We start from the raw sequence: 21,657 nt of genomic DNA, 5'->3' as shown, positions 1-21,657 counted from the left end.
CCACTATCATGAAAACCAATAACTTCATCAGCCTTTGTATTATAATATAAATGACATTTTAATGATATTTCATCAAAGCATATCACACAAATTTTTTCAGACTCTTGCATAGTAGTAAATTTAACGGCTAATAAATTTAATACGTTTTGGTTTAAACCACTCGTAATAGAAATATTAGTTGTCATTCTATTGAGAGTCTTTCTGGCTGGCAAATAAAATATTGATGACAACATCCTGTACGTTCTTGGCCCTTTAAAATATAAATTCAAGCACAATTGTTTAAGTTGTAGAGAATACCTCCGACCTTGGTATTTTTTCTTGCCAGATAATACTTGCTCTCTTACGAACAATGCTATTAGAGGTGACATAAATTTTTCACAGGCATTCAGAAATTGATCTTCAGTTACATCTTCAATTCTTTTGATTATTCCACGCAGAGTGACAATCTCTTTTTCTAGGTTTTTTATTTTTTGTTGTAGCTTTAATTTTCTCGGAGAATGAGCAGATAAAGACTGCGGAGTTTGAGTAACTTTATAAATACTTTGACTGTGTGGCAGTTGGGCTCCTCTGCTGTCCTTAACACACTGGGTTCTTGATGCACTGGGACGCTCTGCAGTAACTACAATATTAGAATCTGTCACACTGCTGTTGTTTGCTGCAAAATCGGTAATTGAAATCTGAAGACAATTGGTGGTGTCAACTGGTTCCAAGTTCACGTAATTGTGTTCCACTTGTACATCATGCTCTGCAGAAAACTGCAACCTTTCTTTCTCTTCCAACGAACGAGTGATTTGTCGAATGCCAGATGAAGTGCCAGCGCTTACATTTGCACAATCCTGAAATCAAATTTTACAAAATATATATTTAACATTTAAATCCATTCCCAATTCAGTGTTGCGTTTTTATTCCTTGCAGAGATTACAATTACAGAGGAAAAGAAAAATGAATTAACTTTATCAGCTACAGTACATATGTAGTATTATCAACTCAATTCTTTTATATTCTTTATTTGATCATTTCTTTACTTACCATATTATTTTCAACACTTTCTAAATTTTCTGTCAAATTGAGAGTTGGTTGAGCTACAGGAAGCAACCGGTTTTTTAAATCATTTGCATACATTCTGTCTTCAAAGTGATCGCTGCAAACTATATTGCTGAGATATACCTTTTTTGGTGACTTTTCCAAAAGATCTTCTCGACCACATACAATTGCCCATTGTCTTAACCTAAAATAAGTAAATTCAATTTTTATATTTTATGATTTAAAGTACAAAAAATTGTCCTGTAATATGTATACAGTCTTGACACATACTAACCGTTCAATATCCTTAGGAAAGTGAAAAAAATGGCAATTTGGTTTTGTGGTTTTATTTCGGCACTTTTGAACGCTGCAAATTCTATATCCTCTCTTTTTATCCATTTTATACGAAAATCAGCTCCAACGTATAAATGTATTTACACGTTATTCGTCAAGCCACGCAAATTTTTCGTCAACACGCAATTTCTCAAAGTCACACCGACTTTGCACTAACACACGTACAAAAATCCTGTGATTGGTCATAATAAAAACATGTCGGATGCGCAGTACGGATCGGCGCGAACGTGAATATGAAAAGGCGCCTGCAGGCTTCTCTCTCTGGTCTGGTTTGCACATGAGTTTCACTACGAGACCAACATGGCGATCAGCCAATCAGTAAGCGAGAGGTCGATCACGCTTCTCTGATTATTTAGGCCTCTGGTCGCTCACATGTGCCCCAGATCACAGTGTGCATAGTGTGATTAGCAGGCGGAGAGATAAGCAACATTTATAATGGATATAATAATTGATACGAGAGGTGATTCCGGCCTGACAAACAAGGATCAATTAATAGACAGCGATGATGACGACGATGTCGAAATTAATACCTTCGGCAATTCTACCATCGGTAATTATATCCACACTTACTATCTCCGTAAGGTTAAGATTTGACGTGGAGTATATTATTTAGCTAGTTAAGATCATTGTCGAGTATTTAGGATAATTAAGTCGTAACTCGTCATTCTTTTCACAAATTGTCTTATTTCTCGTAGCTAACATGCAAGCGGAATATATTATCTCTTTTTAAATTTTGCGTTTTTTCTTAGCGAGGCAACTAGAGAAGAAAAAAGCACTGCATTTCGAGCAAAAATTTGGACAGTAGTATATACCTGGATGTTCAATTAATTCGACCTAACTGGCCACTTTATTAAAATTTAATTAACACGACGTTTCGGCCATGGATTTTGGCCCTTTTCTAGTGCATAGAGTAATCTAAAACCATAATTCAATTACATTTGTGTACAGTTCTCAAATTTAGAAAGAAATCAGAGACAGAACGAATAAGTGAAATTTCGGTACCTAAGTCATAATCCTATCTATCATTTAATATATGTGTACATCGCATTGTTTCTGAACGGTGTCGTAGCATGTCGTAAATCTAAAGTTGGATTACAACAGATTAATCAACGCATTTAGACAGTGGGTTTAAACGGTTTTTGCAAGTAGTATATAATGACTGATAATGTAGTGTCGCGTAATATCGCAGAAGAATTAGTCGCATTATGTGGTACATTGAACTTAAGATCGCTGGTCCCTAAAGTTGACCTTGTTTAATGACGTCAGAAGCGGAAAGTGAACACTAAGACACACTAAGAATTCTTGCGTTACATTTTTAAATTAAAAGGTATTTTGATTTGGAAAAACGTTCATTTTACAGCATTTTATTAACTTTCGTGGGAAAAGAATAGCTTCGAACAATCTTATAATCTGCTTGTTCTGAAACGATATCTGAAGTGTTTTTTTTCAATCTTTTTACTTAAAGATCTCAGCTGTCGTTTCTCATTTCTGATGTCATTAAATGAGAACGTTATTAAACTGCAGCAGGGATCAGAAGACTTAAAGCATATACACTTATTAGACATTGTTTTTCTCTGATTAGGTATTGATTCAACGATGATATACGACTTGGATTATCTAGGCATTGAGAAAAAAGGGCAACCGAAAGGAAGGAAGCTCGCTTCCAGCAAGGACTTTGATCTTGAAAAGTTTGAAGCCGACATGGGTTGGAGATCTACGAAAGAGACTTCAGAGCCAATGGACGAATTAGCGTACATAGAAAAAGAGGTGAATCCACTGGACAAGATTTTGGCGAAGAGCGTTATTAAATCTGACTTTGAAAGGCTGCACGTTGTACCGCCCTACGTGTTGAGTAAACGCCAATTGGAAATGCAGAAACGACGCGAGAAACGAAGGATGGGCGCGGGCGCGGGGTGGTTCAACATGCGTGCACCAGAAATTACACCAGAGATCAGACACGACCTCGAGGTGTTAAAAATGAGATCTGCACTGGACCCGAAACACTTTTACAAAAAGAACGACACGAAAGCGCTGCCGAAGCACTTCCACGTTGGCAAAGTCGTTGACTCTCCGATGGACTTCTACTCCTCGCGTCTCACGAAGAAGGAACGTAAGAGGACGATTGTCGACGAGCTTATGGCAGACGCGGAATTCACAAAATACAACAAACGTAAATACAAGGAGATTATCGAGGAGAAGCAGAAGACGCACTATAAAGCGCACAAACACGCGAGGAGGCTTAAGGGAAAGAGGAAGAAATAATATTTGTCGTTACTATCTATATTTGAGAAATAAAGAATTATTAAAAATTCATCTTTATAAAGTTAAATAGTAATAAGTAGCTTTTCGATTTATCTCGATTCCGTTTTACTTTGAAATTTTACAAGGTGGGGTTCAGGTTTGAATTTGGTGTTTCCACCGAAGCGCTCACCTCAACCCGATTCTGATTTTCGGTGGAAACTTTGTTAATGGCCGGTATTCATAGTCTATTCTTATTTCAAAATCATCTTAAGGCCGATATTCATAGTCCGTTCTTATATTTAAGATCGTCTCAAGTATATTTGTAATGTATTTTCAATCAATCGCAGAGCCGTATTGGTATAACTAGTATGCCCACTCTGTCATTTGTTTTGTTTTGCGCCGATCCTTTCTGCGCATTCGCCATTACCTTGGTGTGGCCAATGAGACGGATGTTGTATATGTGGTAGTGAGACAGTGTGAAAGGATTTTACACACCGAAGTAATGGCGGAATACCACGTGAATGGCTGCGTTCAACAGAAAAAGCTGTCTTTGCAACTGTTGCAAAATTCTTGAATCTGATTGGCGTATTCTCTTAAGCTTGAGTGAATTTAAGAGCATACGCCAATCAGATGCATGAATTTTACAACAGTCGCAAAGCAGCTTTTTCTGCTGAACGCGGCCATTGAAACCAAAAAGATCAAAGGGCCGACAGAGAGTGGGCATACTAGTTATACTATGCGCGTATCAAATAGTGTATTTCAGCCGATTAGCCAATGAACGAATCCATTTTCTAGTTATTTACTATTTCACATGCGTATCAAACAATCGGTGCAAACTAGGCCATTCAGAGAAGCGGCGTCTCGCTTGCTGATTGGTTGATCGCCACGTTGGGCCCGCAGTAAATCCTATGTACAAACTAAGCGTACCGTAAATAAGAAGATGTATTTGTAATGTTATTTTCTAAAAGAAAACATATTTTAGATATCCCCGAGACATTACTTCTTAGGTATACACGTTGCGTAGTTTATGCCCGTTTCTACCAATGCAAATTAACTTCGAGCCAGGCTTAAATTACCTCCTGCTCCGAGGCACACCACGGTGCAACGCTACATCGAGATGGGGCTCCATGTAATTACATTCGATATAACGCGAAATATCGAAAGTATTGAATTGTCACTGAACGGACTTTTAAGAGCCATTGTGACAAATTTGCAAACGCAAAAAAGATGAACGCGCTAACACATGATGAGAGAAAGAAAGAGAGACAGAGAGAGAGAGAGAGAGAGAGAGAGAGAGAGAGAGAGAGAGAGAGAGAGAGAGACGGAGAATGTGTCGCACGCGCGGCGGTTCTGATGCGCGTATGCGTTCGCAAATTTACAGGACTATATACGTGCATGCTTGGTTAAGGAGCAGTATGACACGACCTTATGTATATACACACACGCGTGCGCGCGTGTACACTATCTCTCTTTCAGCTCCTCTCTCTCTCTCTCTTTCTCTCTCTCTCTCTCTCTCGCTCGCTCTCGCTTTTCTCGCTCTCACTGATCGTGCACGAGGAGGGAGGGGGGATCGAAGAGAAGGTGGAGGAGCGAGAGCGAAAGACGAGCGACGAGCGCAAGGGCAACGTCGGAAAGCAGCGCGAACGTGCGGAAGAGTGGCAGTGTGTGTCGGCGTAGAGCGAGCGAGCGAGCGAGCGAGCGGACGAGCTAGGCGAGCGTGAGCAGTGGTGGTGGTTGGCGACTGGTGCCGTAGACGGACGGACGGACGGACGGTCGGTCGGTCGGTCGGTCGGTCGTTCGTTCGGTCGGTCGGTCGGTCGGTTTGGCGGTCGGGCCGTGATTGTGTGAAGAGGAACGGAGGAAGGGAAAAGGAAAAAAGGAGGAGGAGGTGGTGGCGGAGGAGGCGGAGGAAGTGCAAAATTTGCGGTGTACTGTGTGCTGGCCACGGTGTGAAAGAAGATAGTTCGGTTTTTGTGTGGGGTTCAAGCTCGTTGGCGGCGGTCTCAAGAGGGAAGATTGTATCGTCATATCTGAGAGGGTTCTCGCGCGCGCCTACGCGGACTGGAGCACCGAGGGATTTCCTACTTTTCTTCCCCTCCCCCGAGTATATTTCATCTTTCCTCTGTCTCTCTCTCTCACACATTCTCTCTCTCCCTCTCTCTCGCACTCTCTGACCGCCGGGGGCCCGTCGCTCGGAAGACGTGAGGGGACGACGACGCGTGGAAATCTAACCAAAAGAGGAACGTGTCACGAGGAAGCGCGATGTCCGACCGGGAGAGCCTGGACGATCAGCCGCAAAGTAAGAGCAGCCAGATGAAGCGCTATGATCGAACGCTCTCTTTCATATCCTTCTTTCGTCCTCCCTCTCTCTTTCTTTTCCCCCCGAGTTCTGTTTCCCGATCCCGCGACTGTTCTAGCCGCTATGCGGCGGCCCCGACCGCGGGCATCGCGTCGCGAACGGAGCGCGGCTCGCGCCGCTAACCGACATTCTTTTTTTTCCCTCGTGACCTTCGCCGGAGTCTGGTGCTCTTCTCGCGCGGCACGGCACGGCACGCCTCGCGTATACGCGGTTCAACCCGAGGGGAAGAGCCCTCGAGCGAGCCGCTCCGGCTTTCGGAGCTCGACGAACGGCGAACCCTCGCGCCTTCGTTCCGCGCGCGCTCTCTCTCTCTTTCTCTTTCTTTCTCTCTCTCTTTCTCTCCCGTCCGCGAGAAAGAGAGATCCGCGAGGGTCCCCAATCGCGGGGACGCGCCGCTCAACCAGCCCCTTCGCATCCCCGAGCCGTGCATGCACGATCGTCGGCCTCTCGCATCCCCGCGGCCGGTTCTGTCAAAGCGCCGCGCGAAAAGAATCGCTCTTTTTCAACGGCACCCAGGATTCAAGATGGCCGGCTGCATGTCGGCCGCGAGAAGATAGCCCCTTTCGTCCCCTACGCGGCTCCGCTCTCTTGCTCTCCTCCGTTCGCGAGCCTCTCCCTTCCTTCTCGCTCTTTATACGCGACGTGCGCGCACGCACGCACGTACGTGTGCGCGCGCGCGCACACAGGTACACACGTGCGCGCGCGCGCGCGCGCTCCTCAACGTATCTGCTGCTCCGGTTGCTCTCTCATGTCGATATTTGCAACTTTCGACATTTTGCCTCGCGTCGCAATGCCGATTACTTCTCTCTCTTCCTCTCGCCGCGAGCCGGTGACGAGCCGAGACCGAAATTCCCGACTCCGCGGTCTCCGTACGGCAGCCGCGCGCCCGCGGAGTCATCCTAACCGGAGCAGAGAGGCGCGAGCGTTCAAGCTTCGATCCTGCTGCATCCGTCCCGGCGCGCGGGAGCGCGCGTGCAATGCCAGCCGGCCGTCCGGATTAGCCGCAGTCACGTAAATTTCGCACACGTATCATGCGAACAATTCCCCTTCCCCCCTCCCCGTTCACCGTTTTATCTCCTCGTCGCTCTTCTTTTATCTCTCTCTCTCTCTCTCTCTCTCTCTCTCTTTTTTGTTTCCTGCTCCCTTTCCGCAGCGCGGAAAAGTATCCGCCGCACGGAGCGTGGATTGAGGTTAAATTGAAATTTGGCCGATCGAGGGAAAGTCCGTTAAATATTGAGTTTGGCGAGTGTCGCCCCGATCCCAGCGAGAAATGATTCGTCGATCGATGCCGAAACGATGTCGAATCGACGTCAATTTGACGGTATCGATGTCGCATTCGACACCGTTTTGACATCGATCGACGAATCATTTCTCACTGGGATGGCTCGGGCTTTTTATCCAACTTCAATTCGCGGTCCGAGGGTCGGCGGCCTTCGGGGGTCTGTCCGGACCAACTGGCATAGCTGACGAACGTATGCACAGGGGGGATCTGATTGGGCCGTAAACGCACGCGTAAGAAAGTATACCAATCAATTTCTCGACGCCCTGTGCTTACGCACCTGTGCGAGTTTTCGGCCCGGGCGGACCCCTAACCTCGAAAAGTATCGTAACGAGTGGTGCGCACCCCGAACGGGACCGCCGAGTTGTGCCCCCGTACTTCTCGCGTGCTCAAAATTCGTGGCTTCCTTCCCCTCCCCCCCCCTTCTCTCCTTTCCCCACACTTGCCGTTTTCTCGCTTCGATTTACCTGCCACATGCGCGCATCTTTCGCGCTCCTAACCTCTCTTTCAACGCTACGTCGCGTTGCGGGTAGCGAGAGTGGATGTTTAGGCTGACAAAAGAAAAAGAACAGGAGTAGCTAAAACTCAGAGTGGTATACAATTGAAAAAAAAAATAGGAAAGATGGTTTAAGACAGTAACGGGATGTCATTTTACGTTATATAACCTAGAAGACTGGCTGGAGGCATTTGCTCCATCGCTCGATGGAATTCCAAAAGACAAGTACCGCGATGTGACACTTGAGTCTGTTCTTTTCAGCTGAAATCGCGCAACTCCTTGGCGGTTCAGCCGTTCTCTCTTTCTTGCTGGCATAGGGGGGGGGGGGAAGAGGGAAGATAAACCGTACAAAAAGTCCAGTTAAAAAGAACAAACTCATTGATATTTATCCTCCCTCGGTTTCACTTCGTTCTTTAATTAAGTTCGTTCAGTTAACTCGGCGGCGCCTCCGCAGCTCGCGAGTATTCACTCGGATTATTTGTGATCCTGTCATAATTTTGCTAATTTTGCCGATTTAATGAATTCTGCTTACGCCATACGGTTTTGTAACAAGGAGAAAGCAATGTAAAAAGTCCCAGAGCTTGTAGTTTTATATATTCGAATTATTAATGCTAACGAGATATACAGGGTAAAAAATTTTTGCGTAGAAATGTCTGTTGTTAAAAAGTTATATTTTATAAATTGATAATTAAATTATACCTGAGACCTGGCCACATTTAGCTTTGTGGCTTATATATGAATATATTGAATTTATGTAGAGATATACTGAATTTAATAATATTAAATTAGCTAAGTTAACGCTTCAGTGCTTGTACCTTACACTGTTTTATTTTTGTCATCAACTAGTTTCATGGACGTTTGGTTTTTACCAGTATTTCTAACGTTCAAAATATTTTCGAAAGTTGTCTACACATTGTCGAAGTTATCATCGTTCCTGATCTGAGGCGTGAAACATATATTTGCAGAAATCTCGGCGTTCGTAAAAAATTTACATTAATTAGAAAATTGAAAGTATTGACAAAATGAATACATATTCTGGCATTCAAAACAGAAAAGTGTAAAAGCGTAAAGAAATTGTAGGAAATGTATGTAGAAAAGTAAAAAGAAAGGACAAATGAATTAATCTCACGTCTCTCTTTGTGAATAAAAATTGGATTAAATTAGTAGGATTTATTTTTCTTTCTGCATCATCGATTGTTTTCAATTACATAACGAGATAAATATCAGTGCTTCCTGCATATTAACCCTTTGAACATTTTTCCTTTCGGCCGATTTTTCTGAAACTTAGTACTTAAGAGTTTTTCAGGTTGCTGATTACGAGTCTGGTGTCAGAATTGCAAAATTCAAAATGGCGTATCTAAGATGGCGGGTTAAAATTGCAAAAATCAATCGACTTTTCGGAAACTTGGTACTTAAAGAGTTTTTTTGGGTCATTGATTACGATTCTGATATCAGAATTGCAAAATTTAAATGCAGATTTTGCCATGTTGAATCCGCTATTATAAATTTTGTAATTTTGGCCTCATATGTGTAATCAGCAACCTGGAAAACTTCCGAGTACCGCGTTCCAGATAAATCTATTGTATTTTTTGCCATTTTAACTTTTTATATTGGATTAAAAACTTTTCAAATTTTGACTTTAGATTAGAAACCAGTGGTCTCAAAATCCCCCAGATACCTAGTTTCGGAATGTCGTTTATAGGAATGATTTGTTCACGACAGGACATCTTATAGAAAACAAAATTTTTTAGTTAAAACTTTAATGTTGAACTGTTGTATTTAGTCAATTGTCGGTAATTTAAAATTATCGACTTCAAATTCAGAATTAGCGAAACAAAATCTTAAATACAAAGTAGTAAAGACATCGGAGTGAAAGAAGGGTTGGTTTTTTAATTTCGGGAGGTGTGACGTACGTCGCACCGTGCTTCAAAGGGTTAAAACCGCATTGTCAATCAAATGTATTGTAATTTGCCTATAATTTCTCTATAATTACATATTTGACTTTTAAATTTAACATAATATACTGGAATGAAGTTATTATTTATGAATTATTTACGTTTGCAATTATATTTGGCTGCAATGCAAATAATATGCTATCTTATATTCATATTTTATGTTTTAATGTGTATACCGTTGTCTGAGGCATAATTTTATGTCGTTTTCTTCTCACATCAACGATTATATAGAATATTTATAAATTTACTGCTCATTTTGTTGAAACAGATTAATTTCAAAGTTCTATAAATATTACTAACATTACCGTATTTATGTCTTAAAGTATAAATCATTGCTATTTATATTTAATATTATTTTCACGTCTGTAAGTTCTGTGATATACAATAGAGAGAAATGTGTATTTAAAAGGGATAAAATTCTAGAATCCTGGAAAGAAGTTTACCAAAACAATAACTTCATAAATTTTGAACACAGATTTGAAATTTACAAAGACTGATGTAGCAGACACATACATATGGAAAGCGTTCACTAAATTATTTTGTGAGATCTATTCTATTGACTTGATTTTCTTGTAACTTGCAAAGAATTGCATATCTATATGTATATCTTATCAATACATCAATTTCATTCAAAATATATTTTCTTCACCAAAATATACTTTACGAACACTTTGCACTGTGTTATACAAATGATTGTTATAAAAAAGATTACATATTTATGTCTATAAAGTATGTACACTAATAGTGCGCTTGTAATTATAATAAATGTAAATTTTTGTTTTTATAATGCAACAGTTAAGATTATTTACATACTGTTAGGTTAAACATTTTAACTAAATTCGAGTAATTATTTCTTATATGTGAGAAAGATAGACGTTATCTCTTATTTCTTTTCCGCAACACAAGTTATCTGGAATATTTATTCTATAAAAAATGGAATTGTGCTGACAGTAATTAGAGCCTGAGAACAATTCTCTTATGTATTCATTAAGCGCTACTCTAAGCACATCAATGTTTCTATGTTTTTTTGTTAATTAATCGTGTTGCTTGTCTTATTAGAATATGGGAACCCAGGAGGTTTGGATGCTGGAGGTGCTGACTTTGATTCCGGTGAGTATTCTATTGTACATAGTAATCGAGAGAAAGGAGGTAAACGAATTTTGAAGCTGATATATAATATTCATATAAAGTTTAAGCCGTTCCCACATTCAAATGCAAACAGATTTATAGCGAATTCGGTTACTTGAACCAGTGCGCACTCGCAGTCAGTGCGCACTAAGGCTTATTTACAGTCAATTCTTATGTTTAAGGATCGTTTTAAATACCTCTCGAAATACTGTTAGGCCAGTAAAATGATCTACGTAGCATCCGTACGATCATTTCTTTCGCTAGATGGTTTTTGAACATGTATTTAAGACGAACTTAAATAGAAGAATTGACGGTAAACAAGCTTTAGTGTTCACTCAGTGCGCACTAGTGCAAGCAATCGAATTCGCTATTAGTTATATAAGTCTATACATATGTGAACAATTGTTACATTTGATATTATATATCAGTGTAGTTATTGGTCCACAATAATTGACAATATTATTGATTAGCAAAATTATAATTGATAATTTTAAAATGTTACATGTACGGTTGTGGTCAGAAAGTTTGTCTAACCATTCATGATAAGTTTCGGAACGCCTATCATATCAGAAATTATAGCTTTCGCTAACGAAATACTCGTATGATTCCACGGATATTTGTAGAGGAGCGTCTCCGTGTGTGAGACATCGAATACATTTTTTGTAACTACCGAAAATCTATAAGCACAATTAAAAAATATAATAGCTCATTTTGAAGGGAATTTAATAAGCTTTAGGATGCCGAAATGTAAAATTCAATTCAATTATTATTATTTTTGAAAATTAGAAAAAGTACGCAAATTGAGTTTTACGTAAGATCAAAAGTGTGCTCTAGGTCTAAAAAGGCTCACTACACCATGGTCTCACATATAGGTCTGGAAACCAACATCCAAGTTTTAGTGGTGGGGGTGGTGACTCTATTAAGAAGATAGTGTATCGTTCGCGCTATCGTCACTGTGCGTCGCTACTAGTTCTGGAGTGTGGTGAGATATAGGCCGGTATTCATAGTCGGATCTTCTATTCAAGAGAGTCTTGAATTTATCTAAAGATTCTGAATGGAACATTTCATTGGCTACGGAGTATCTAAAGATGATCTTAAGACGGCCTTGAATACAAGATCTGACTATGAATACCGGCCATAGTCTCAAATGTGCAGTCTGTGAATCACGTGTAGCTCTGTGAGAACTGAAATTATGACTGTTTCAATAACCGCAAATTGTACAATAATTTTTGTTGAAATGCCTAAATCGTGTGCGGTATCGAAGTGCAATACACTGTATAGAACTATGAAACAAAAATGCTCTGCTTTTAAAGTGCCCAAAAATATGGAAATTATTCATTTTATGCGTCTCTAGGAAAGAACATCATTGTAAAATATTGATACATATTGTACATGTGGTTTTGTGTCATCATGTCGCACATAACACTTCTAGATCATATGCGGCACCTTGTGGCTGAAAATCGAAGTAAAAACATGGACATGAAGGGAGTCTACCCCCATCACCGTTACTTCCAGACCTGTATGTAAGACCGTGCACTATATACATCCGTGAAAAAAAAGCTATGACCTCTTGAATGATAGACCGCGTTCCGAAACTTGTCATAAAACGTCGGACAATCACAAAATTCATTAGGTTAATATAAAATAAATTAAAAATTTACTAAACTAAGAGCGACAAAGGATTTTATTATTATATTTCTTGTTAGAATAAAATAAAAATATATAATTACGTATGTGTATGAGCAAAATAAAATATGTTCATAATTAATTGTTTAAAAATATTAAGAGACAAAAACTGGGGCACTTATGACCTCATTAACTCTTTTAGGATGGGAGCATTTTAACGGAAATAAAATATCAAAAACATATTTTTCTTATAGTTTTGGAGTCGAGTTATTTACGAATCTGGCTTCAAAATTTCAAAATTATAAGGGCGCCGCCATTTTGGCTCCGTCATTTTGGCTTCGCACTTTAGATTAGAATTACTACGAAGAGCCGCTATATGTCACAAAAATCGTACTAACAGTTTTTAAAATAAAAGGCCTGGTCAATATAAGGATCGCTTTATCGGCCCCTATAGGGAACTCTTTAAAAATCAAACAAATTTCAGAAGAACATCTAGTATCAAACATATAGATTATTTAACCGGACGGACTAATCCTGAATAGGTTTGACGATAAATGAGCTTTTGAAAGTTGTTCGATTTTTAAAGAGTTAAATTAATATTGTAAATAATACTAACATAACTATCTTTTCTTGTGCTCCTTGTATAATATGAATGTTTTTTTTACATTTTAAAAATTATTGTAGTTTCCTGGAATATATGATATATATCTCAAAATTATTTCTTCATGATTATTTTTATGCATATATGTACAATTCAAGCTAAGAAATATCTAAATAGAATTTATCATAAAATTTGAGAAATATAATCTATGTGTATTGAAAAGCTACATAATATTTATTTGAGAAGATGTAAATGTATACTACATACTTTATAAAAATTTATAAAAATCATTTCCTGAAATTGCTCGGGTAATCAAATTTGTCAAGAACAGATTTCGAAAATGTTTCCTGCGAATTTTGTCGATGGAAAGTTAATAAAAATATAACAGAATCTACTAGACTATAATAACATTATAGATTGCAGAAACTGACAAGTCATTTCGAAACTCTGCTGTTTTGTTATCATTTAAATGATATTTTCCATTTAAATATTCACGAAACGACAGATCTGTTCTTGATAGATTTGGTAAAATACATGTTTGGCATAAATACACACACACATATACATATACACAGAGTTGGGAAGAACGCGTTACTTATAATACCGTTACCGTTACATATATTTTTCGGTAACGATCGTTACTTTTTGTCTGTAACGGTAACGGTAACGGTAACGTCGTTACATTTTTACAGCAATAGTAACGAATTTAATCGTTACTTTTATCGTTACCATCACCTATCGTTACCACCTACTTTTCGGGTGAGTTGCATCCTCTTTCTAGCTATTTGGTTATATCCAGTAATGCCAAAGACGCGGACACGATTGACACGAAAATCGAGTCCTAAGAATATGCACACAGAGGAACCATAGCCGGTTTAAGTAGAATAAGAATAATCAGACAGAAAGTGGAATAATTAGAAAGCAGAATAAGAATAATTCAATGAGAATAGAAACAAGTTTAAATAAATTTGTTTATGATAATTTTTTACGTTACAAGAAAGTAAAGAGACTACAGAAATTTGCCACAAATTGTTTACGATCTGCTGGAAAATAATCTGCTACGGGAAGTTAGCGGATCATTTTTTCCATCTTTTTTTTCAATATAAAATCAGAACCATTACTAAAAAGTATAAAGAACTATAGAACTCGATTGCACGCGATAAGGATTCCTCTTTATTTTTGATCCGCTGGAAAATAATCTGCTACGGGAAGTTAGCAGATCATTTTTTCCATCTTTCTTTTTTTATATAAAATCAGAACCATTACTAAAAAGAACTATAGAGCTCGACTGCACGCGATAAGGATTCCTCTTTATTTTTGATCTGCTGGAAAATGATATGCCAACTTCGCACACATGTAGAGTATAGCATCTGGAAACGTACAACGCGCACGCGGCAGCGAGCGGGCATTAGAGAGCAGTCAGCTGATTGTGACGTCACACGCCATGTCGTCGATAAATGCGAGCGATGGCGGTGGGGGTGATCCCGCGTCGCTGCTGCCATGCGCGCGCGTTTTGTGATTTAAAACACGGGAGTCACGTGGCAGCGTATAGCTCGCGTGGAGCTAAGAATCGACGGCCGCGGATTGGTCCGTGGCACGGCTCGTTGTCACCATGATGCGCGCATTCCATTGGCATGACAGCGGGCTCCGTGAATGACCGGCGCGTCATTCGCGTACGGATTTCGTGTTCGATATTCGAACGTCCGCGAAATGTACATCGCCTTTTCGCGGCTACTTTCGTTATCGTCGTCATCGTCGGCGATGACGATGATCTTGCGAACGTTCTCGTCGATGGAACGACGATAGCGCGCATAATTGGCGGTTCTTCCAATGCGATGTGTCATTACACGTTGACTTACATTAGTGTAGCTCGATACCGCCGGCACTTTTCCTCGTCGTCTGACCGTACCGAGTGCAGTACACCGCGTGCACGGCTCTGCGAACATTTTCACGAGATTTCGTGGCGCACTGGTTCTGTGGACACAAATTAACGTGGAAATATCTATCGGTTTAACTGAGCAACGTGAACATGAGTGTCTCGTATAATTTCGAATATCGTATTTCAGTGAATTGTTGGACTTGAACGTTACGTTTACGAGAAAGTAATTTCTATGTTCGGTGGTAATTGTGAAGTGCAATAATTAGCGTATAAAGTTCCTGTGCCTTGCGATATTTTCAAGTTGTTTTCTTACTATAGCTTAAAGTATTCTCCTATTTAAGACTTCGCTTGAAAGAAACAAGAACGTGAAGCAAGAAAAGCAATGATATATCGCAAATATTGTACAAAACTGTATAATATAATTGCTAAGAGTGTATTTTTGAAGTGTAAATATGAAGACTCGGAAAGTAAATTCATCAAAAACAAATTAATCTTTCTGTCGTAAATTATCGCTTATAATGATTCAATAATCGGAATGACTGGTTGGTGGTTTGAATTTGTTCAAGTAAGGAGGAACATCCAGAAAAAATTCACTTTTTAATTTTCGCATTTTCTTAAAATATAATTTTTTAAGAATTTTGTTTTAAAATTAATAAAAATCCAACAAAATAAAATTATAGCAAGCAGATAGCACGGCATGGCGTGTGTGTGTGTGTGTGTATGTCAATCTCAATTAGAACTAGCGGGAACTCTGTTCAAGTATAATAATTTTCTCTACTTTAGAGCGGAAGGTGTCGTGTTATAAATTCGCGCGCATACATATACGCACACGCACACGATTACATCGACTAAACACAGCAAGATTCTGATGACGATTAGGAACCTTTTGAAAGGGTTATCTTTTCTTCACGAATATCTCCCTACTATTGATTCTATCCTGAAAAACACCATTGCACTTTTATCTACATTAGTAGTCCGCCGTCCGTGTGGTTCAAACTTTAAACAAATTTTCCTCGTAACTGTGTTTTCAAAAATGGTAACCAAAATTTTTAGGATACAATTAAATGGATTTACGCGATACTTTTTGCTACTTTTTTTCACATAAAATTACACAGTCTTTGCTGTTGAGATTTTCTACAGTCAAGATATGATCAACTGTTATAACGAAAAATCGGTTTATTGAATTCAGGAGTCTGCTTTTGTCAAAATTTAATATTTTTTTTAATTAGCCACATTTATTGACATATATGTAATAAACTTCTTGGGTATTTTAATTTTAAATACACTACGTAAAAGTGATAATGGTTACCGTAAATCTCTATAGCAAACATACAGTTGGATAAGCCAGGTGCCGATAATTGTGCTGCTATTTATATCAAAATTTTGTATAACATTTGCTACAATATATATAATAAACTGATGTAAACTTTGTTGAAATATTAAAAATAAAATAATTTATGTATATAAATAGATATTTTGTAGCTTTTCTGTATGTCCTTCCATAATTAATTATTAATTAATTAATTTTCTTAATGTATTAATTATGCGCAAAAAGGGTAGTAATAACTCGTATATCAAGAATTAACTATTAATATTTTTTACATATTAAGAATAATTGCGCATTGCTATTGTTATGTATGGTCGTGGAGAAGAATGTTATGACAGATTTATATTAAAACTCTGCCATTTATCACTTTTTATTCCCGTAGTATTTTAGTATTATACTTTAATACATGAACACCAACTGATATGAGCGAGAATATTGTTATTTTCAGTCAATAAATCGGGTGGAATCTTGCATTGCTTAATAACTTTTTAATTAAATTTTTTATAGGTTTGCTAATATCAATAATTGTTATTAATATTAAATTAACTAGCAAAAATCGGCTAATCAGCATCGCTTTTTTTAAATGGATGCACGTTCGTGAGTCGCGCATCTATAATACTAGTGTACTTGAAGTAAGCTGCGTGCCTTTTTTTATCAAATCCAAAATATCTTTCCATAATCTGCTTAATCTTTTCTCCTTATCTTTTTCCAGTTACAAAACCAATCTTTTACTCTTTCACGTTCCTTTACAAAATATCTTATATTATTCTTATCTTGCTTGCAAAATTTAATCTAAATTCTAATTAATACCCTTACACATCTCTTCCATTCCTTTTCTTACCGAACTCTTTTCTCTTTAGGTATCTTGGCTCACTTCTGATAGGCTAAATTTTTATATTGAGACTGAATAGTAATTAACATATGTTTAGAGAGCAAAAACGTAGAATAAAATTCATGAAGAGTTAATAATACGTATAGGATTCCATTCGATATTCGAAAACATCAAAATTGATTTATCTTGGTACAAAATTACGTTGCTTTTTTTGCTTTCATGCAAAATGTTGGTATACAATCGTTAGAATTCATTGGAGTTTATTTAATTTGAAATTTATTAAAATTTAAAATAATGAAGAGAAATTTATTAAATGACTTGAAATTGTGTTACAGAAAATTTTTTTATAGGATAAGGAAATTAGATACAATTAGGTAATATGTTTATTAACATATGTACAGGGTGTCCCACTTTAAATTAACCACCCAACTATCTCGAAAACCAAATCCGGTAGACAAAAATACTTCAGACAAAATTTCTAGGGTTTTGAGAGGCGAAAAGGATGATAAATTTGTATTTTAATTACCGTGGTTCTCACCAAGATTATATGGAGGTCGATTTTGTTGTTTTTTTTACTGGAAACTCCTATTTTTCATATTCTTGTAGCTAACCTCAAGAGCTGTCCAAAACGCTGTGATAAAATATTTTTTCGTTAAATACTTTGCGAATAATAAGGCGTAAAGTTTACAGTAACTTCGGAATTAACATTATCGAAGGTGTACCGCGTGGAGGTTGCACGATCGGATTTACCCCTCTGTCGTCTTTCTATACACGCGTAGATACAACAGAAATGTAAATCTGACTATACAACTTTCACGCGGTACGTTTTGGAAAATGGTAATAACGAAGGTACATGGTATTGATTTTAAGTGATCAATTATCTTAAGTTATTGTCACCATTTTTTATGTCCTTCGAATGAAACGACTTCTATCTGAAACATTTTTGTCTAAAACCCCGTGGTTTCGAGATATTTTAATCCGAAAATAAAAATGAGATATCCTACGCGCGCGCGTACACACACCCACACACAACTACCCACCCACCCACACCTACCCAGGCACCCACCCACCCATGCACGCGCGCGCGCACATTTGTTTTCTCTAACACTTGGTATTTAAAAAAATAAAACTATTAAGGCTGAATTCCATGAGAAGTACTAGTTTCCTTATTCTGTTACAACTTAACCGCACGCTGTATAAGCGATTCTGTTTCATCAGAAATAAATTAGACGTTATTAATGGCAATTTATTTATCGGTAAATTGTGTTTGGATTGTTTAAAAAATGATCTCGTACATCTTGAAATGATGGGCACATTGATTCTTGTGTAAAATTAAAAATTACCCGACCGTGATTATCGTGCAACACAGAAAGTGGCGCTTGCAATTAGTCACAGTGTATGAAGAGGGAACAATTGTGATTCGTACCGAATCACTCTATAATGGAAGAGATCGTAGAAATATTTCAGAATGACACTCGAGAGAATCTGCCGAAAGACTGGGGTGATACTATGGAAAGGATACAATACTGGTATCCGGAAGGTAAATGTGTTTTACTTGAATATAAATTTTGAGTTACAGAAGTGATAAATTCTTTTTAAAGAACACTTGTTAAATCTGTAAGTGCAAGACATCTTCATTCAGGTAGACCGAAAATCCTGGAAACCAGTCTCTATTCTATATATTTCTACAACGTTCACTATTACATCTGAATCATGCGTGATTCATTGGTACAACTACCTACGAGAATCATGACTGAGTCAGAAATGCTAAGCGTAACGTTCACGTCATTTGACGTCACGATAATGACGGTATACTGTATACCAGTAAAGTGTACGCGCGATTTTATTATCGCAGGAATTACATATAATAATATAAATAATATAATAAGGGATAGCTTTCTAATACTTGGAAATCTAAAAATATCTGTAATTTTCCGGAATTTTCTGCTGGACAAAATATGAAACAGGCTCAAAGTTAATGGATATTTATTGAGCTACAGGTAGTCAAACATGAAAAATTCGAGATCTGAAACTGTTGTTTGAGAATACTTTGAAGCATATTAGAAAAAATATTTCATTGTCAGGCAAAATTTGTTTGGTTCGAATTGTAGGTTTGCATATGTATATGTTTGTTATTATTATATGATTTCTACCGCGTTTTATATAAAAGTAATTAATATTTGTTAAAATGTACAATAATTCGTAATGCGTGTCTTCAATATATTTCCTAGCCCTGCGTCTTATATGTATACACGTACGCGCTTTGTGAAAAACCAAGATCAGACAATGTTGCTTTTGTGAATGTATTGGCCGACGCGTTTCGAAATATCGTCAGATGGAGAGTTTTGGATTACAATTACGCATAAACACGGTACAGCTACGTATCCCTATCTTGTAATATATCATTTCTAATATTGTTATGCATCATATATTAGTTTTTTAGCAAAATACATAAACAATTTCTATCCTAACAAATAAAAATATCCTTGTAGAACACATTTCGCCTATACCACACGAGTAACTTTGATATTGTATGTCTCGACTTTGGTATGGACACGGTTTTTTAAATTGAGCAGGCATATAGCCAACACTGTTAATGGGTCAAAATTTGAAGCAAATACATAGAAAATCGATTTACCGATGAATATCCTTAAAATTCTTTACTTGTTTTTAAGCATACTAAATCCCCTTAAAATATTTTACTCTATTTTTTTCAACACATCAGTATAATCGTCCCAATGCTCGTTATCAATAAGGAGGTTAAAAAAGCGAATTTCCTTGTAATAAAATTTATATAAGTATCTGTGTGCAAATTTTATTTAATCAATAAGACATAATGAGTGAAAAGATGAGGAATCGATATCTAGTTGGTATCAAATGTGCATAATAGACGTTGATTTGATGTCGATCGACATCTTTTTACAATCCACAGAAAGTTGAAAATCCATATGGGAGTAACGATGAAATAAATTATAACTTTTTTAAATTACCAAAGTTTTGTATGAAAAAAATGACGAGTACGATTCTACATTGGTTTCCAACTTTACACGGATTGTAATTTTATGAATTCTAACTTTAAGTTTTAATTAAAAACAGATTAGATTATATTTCTTCGGGTAAGGTTAACAGGTGGAGGGGCGCTCCGCTCTTCCCCCGCCCATGCATAAAAGTCGTAAATGTTTATGTACCTGAGCTGTCAAGATACCGTAAGATCTCCAGCTTTCAAAACTTTGCCCTTTTTCTTTTAACACATTCATAAAATTTTCTTTATACACATATATAATTTTATATTATATATTTTATAACAATTTTGTTGCGTGCTATAAAAAATTAGAGTTATTGTTGAAGTAACACTTTTACACATTCACCAAATAGAAATTAAGTACAATGTAAATAACCTTATTACGATCACTGCGCTAATCTCAATAAAATTAACTTAATTTTATGTAACTATGAATGGAAACAAATGAACAAAGAAAATAAAATAAATTGAATCTAATCTAATCTGCTGGATTAATGGAAGGTGTATCGTGTAAAAGTCATAGAATTGCTTCTTTTCCAATTGGATTAAGTTTCACGCACAATATGATGAATATTTTAAAAATCATTAAAAATCATTATCAATATTGTTTCACGATATAGGTAATCGGGTTGTGACAATGAAATAAAAGGCCGAAAAGAATAATAAAAGAGGTAGCAGTACGAAATAAAAAAAGTTATTTAAACGAATGTTTTTAATAAAAAAAAAACGTGGCGCTGCTGGATTAAATGCGACAAAAGTGAACAAAATAATAGTAGTGACGATACATATGATGCATGTATAATAGATATTTTCATCATTTAATCTAAGCCGGAAGTACCAAAGATGTCAGCAGAAAGCTGCAACATACGCGAAGGAAAGAGGGTTGAATGAGAGAGGCAAGAAGAGACACGGGTGCAGCGTGGACGACCTCTGTGAAGTTGGCACCTCATGTCTCAAAAAATAATTTTTTTTTTACAGTTCTGAATGCACCCCGAAGAGTTCTAGAGTTCCTTATCAATTTTAAACATAGTTCTGGCGAATTAACCTAAAAAAGTTAAATTTGAAACTTGGGGGTGCTAACTTCACAAAATGAAAACTGGAAATCAGCGATAACACTAAAAGTATTGGAAATATTTAATTTTACCATTAGGATTTCCTTTAGAACTCTTGAGGGGCTACCCAGAACTCTCAATAGAACTGCCAGAATTGTAAAAATAATTTTTTTCTAACCTTGGGGGTGCTAACTTCACAAATAGAAAACTCGAAATCAGCGATAACACTAAAAGAATTGGAAATATTTAATTTTGCCATTAGGATTTCCTTTAGAACTCTTGAGGGGCTAGCCAGAACTCCCAATAGAACTGCTGGAACTGTTAAAAATTTTTCCTCCTTCGGGACTTAGAAATTTTTCGAACCGAAGGATGAAAAATCGCGAGAACTTTTTATTCGTCGGTCGTAGCGCTTCGAGCCTTAATAGTTTTCGACAGAACTCTTGAGGGGCTACCCAGAACTCCCAATAGAACTGCTGGAACTGA

At 37.5% G+C, this 21,657-nt stretch overlaps 3 protein-coding genes across 4 annotated transcripts in view; 2 read left to right on the top strand and 1 right to left on the bottom strand.

The window, feature by feature from the left end:
• The window catches only part of LOC105565304, a 4,645-nt gene extending 3,078 nt beyond the window's left edge, over positions 1-1,567 (bottom strand). The window contains exons 1-4 of the mRNA XM_012018389.1: positions 1,315-1,567; positions 1,168-1,228; positions 1,030-1,082; positions 5-836 (exon numbers count right to left, since the gene is read on the bottom strand). Coding sequence (XP_011873779.1) covers positions 5-836; positions 1,030-1,082; positions 1,168-1,228; positions 1,315-1,422 — 1,054 coding nt within the window. The 5' untranslated portion in view covers positions 1,423-1,567. The remainder of the gene's footprint in view (positions 1-4; positions 837-1,029; positions 1,083-1,167; positions 1,229-1,314) is intronic.
• A 151-nt stretch (positions 1,568-1,718) lies between these two features.
• Positions 1,719-3,712, top strand: LOC105565215 (deoxynucleotidyltransferase terminal-interacting protein 2). The gene is made up of 2 exons (XM_012018218.1): positions 1,719-1,927; positions 2,960-3,712. The coding sequence occupies exons 1-2, from the start codon at positions 1,813-1,815 to the stop codon at positions 3,637-3,639; spliced, it is 795 nt and encodes a 264-aa protein (XP_011873608.1). The 5' UTR covers positions 1,719-1,812; the 3' UTR covers positions 3,640-3,712.
• Positions 3,713-5,189: 1,477 nt separating this feature from the next.
• The window catches only part of LOC105565214 (transcriptional activator protein Pur-beta-B), a 26,573-nt gene continuing 10,105 nt past the window's right edge, over positions 5,190-21,657 (top strand). The window contains exons 1-2 of one of the 2 annotated variants that reach the window (XM_012018216.1): positions 5,190-5,917; positions 10,767-10,817. In XM_012018216.1, the coding sequence (XP_011873606.1) occupies positions 5,881-5,917; positions 10,767-10,817 (88 nt within the window). In that variant the 5' untranslated portion in view covers positions 5,190-5,880. The remainder of the gene's footprint in view (positions 5,918-10,766; positions 10,818-21,657) is intronic. The other variant, XM_012018217.1, reaches the window with a different exon arrangement.

The sequence above is a fragment of the Vollenhovia emeryi genome, unplaced genomic scaffold, assembly GCF_000949405.1.
Source record: "Vollenhovia emeryi isolate VEMERY1.0 unplaced genomic scaffold, V.emery_V1.0 DF939154.1, whole genome shotgun sequence".
Taxonomy (NCBI): Eukaryota; Metazoa; Arthropoda; class Insecta; order Hymenoptera; family Formicidae; genus Vollenhovia; species Vollenhovia emeryi.
This window is presented reverse-complemented; position numbering and strand designations above follow the sequence as displayed.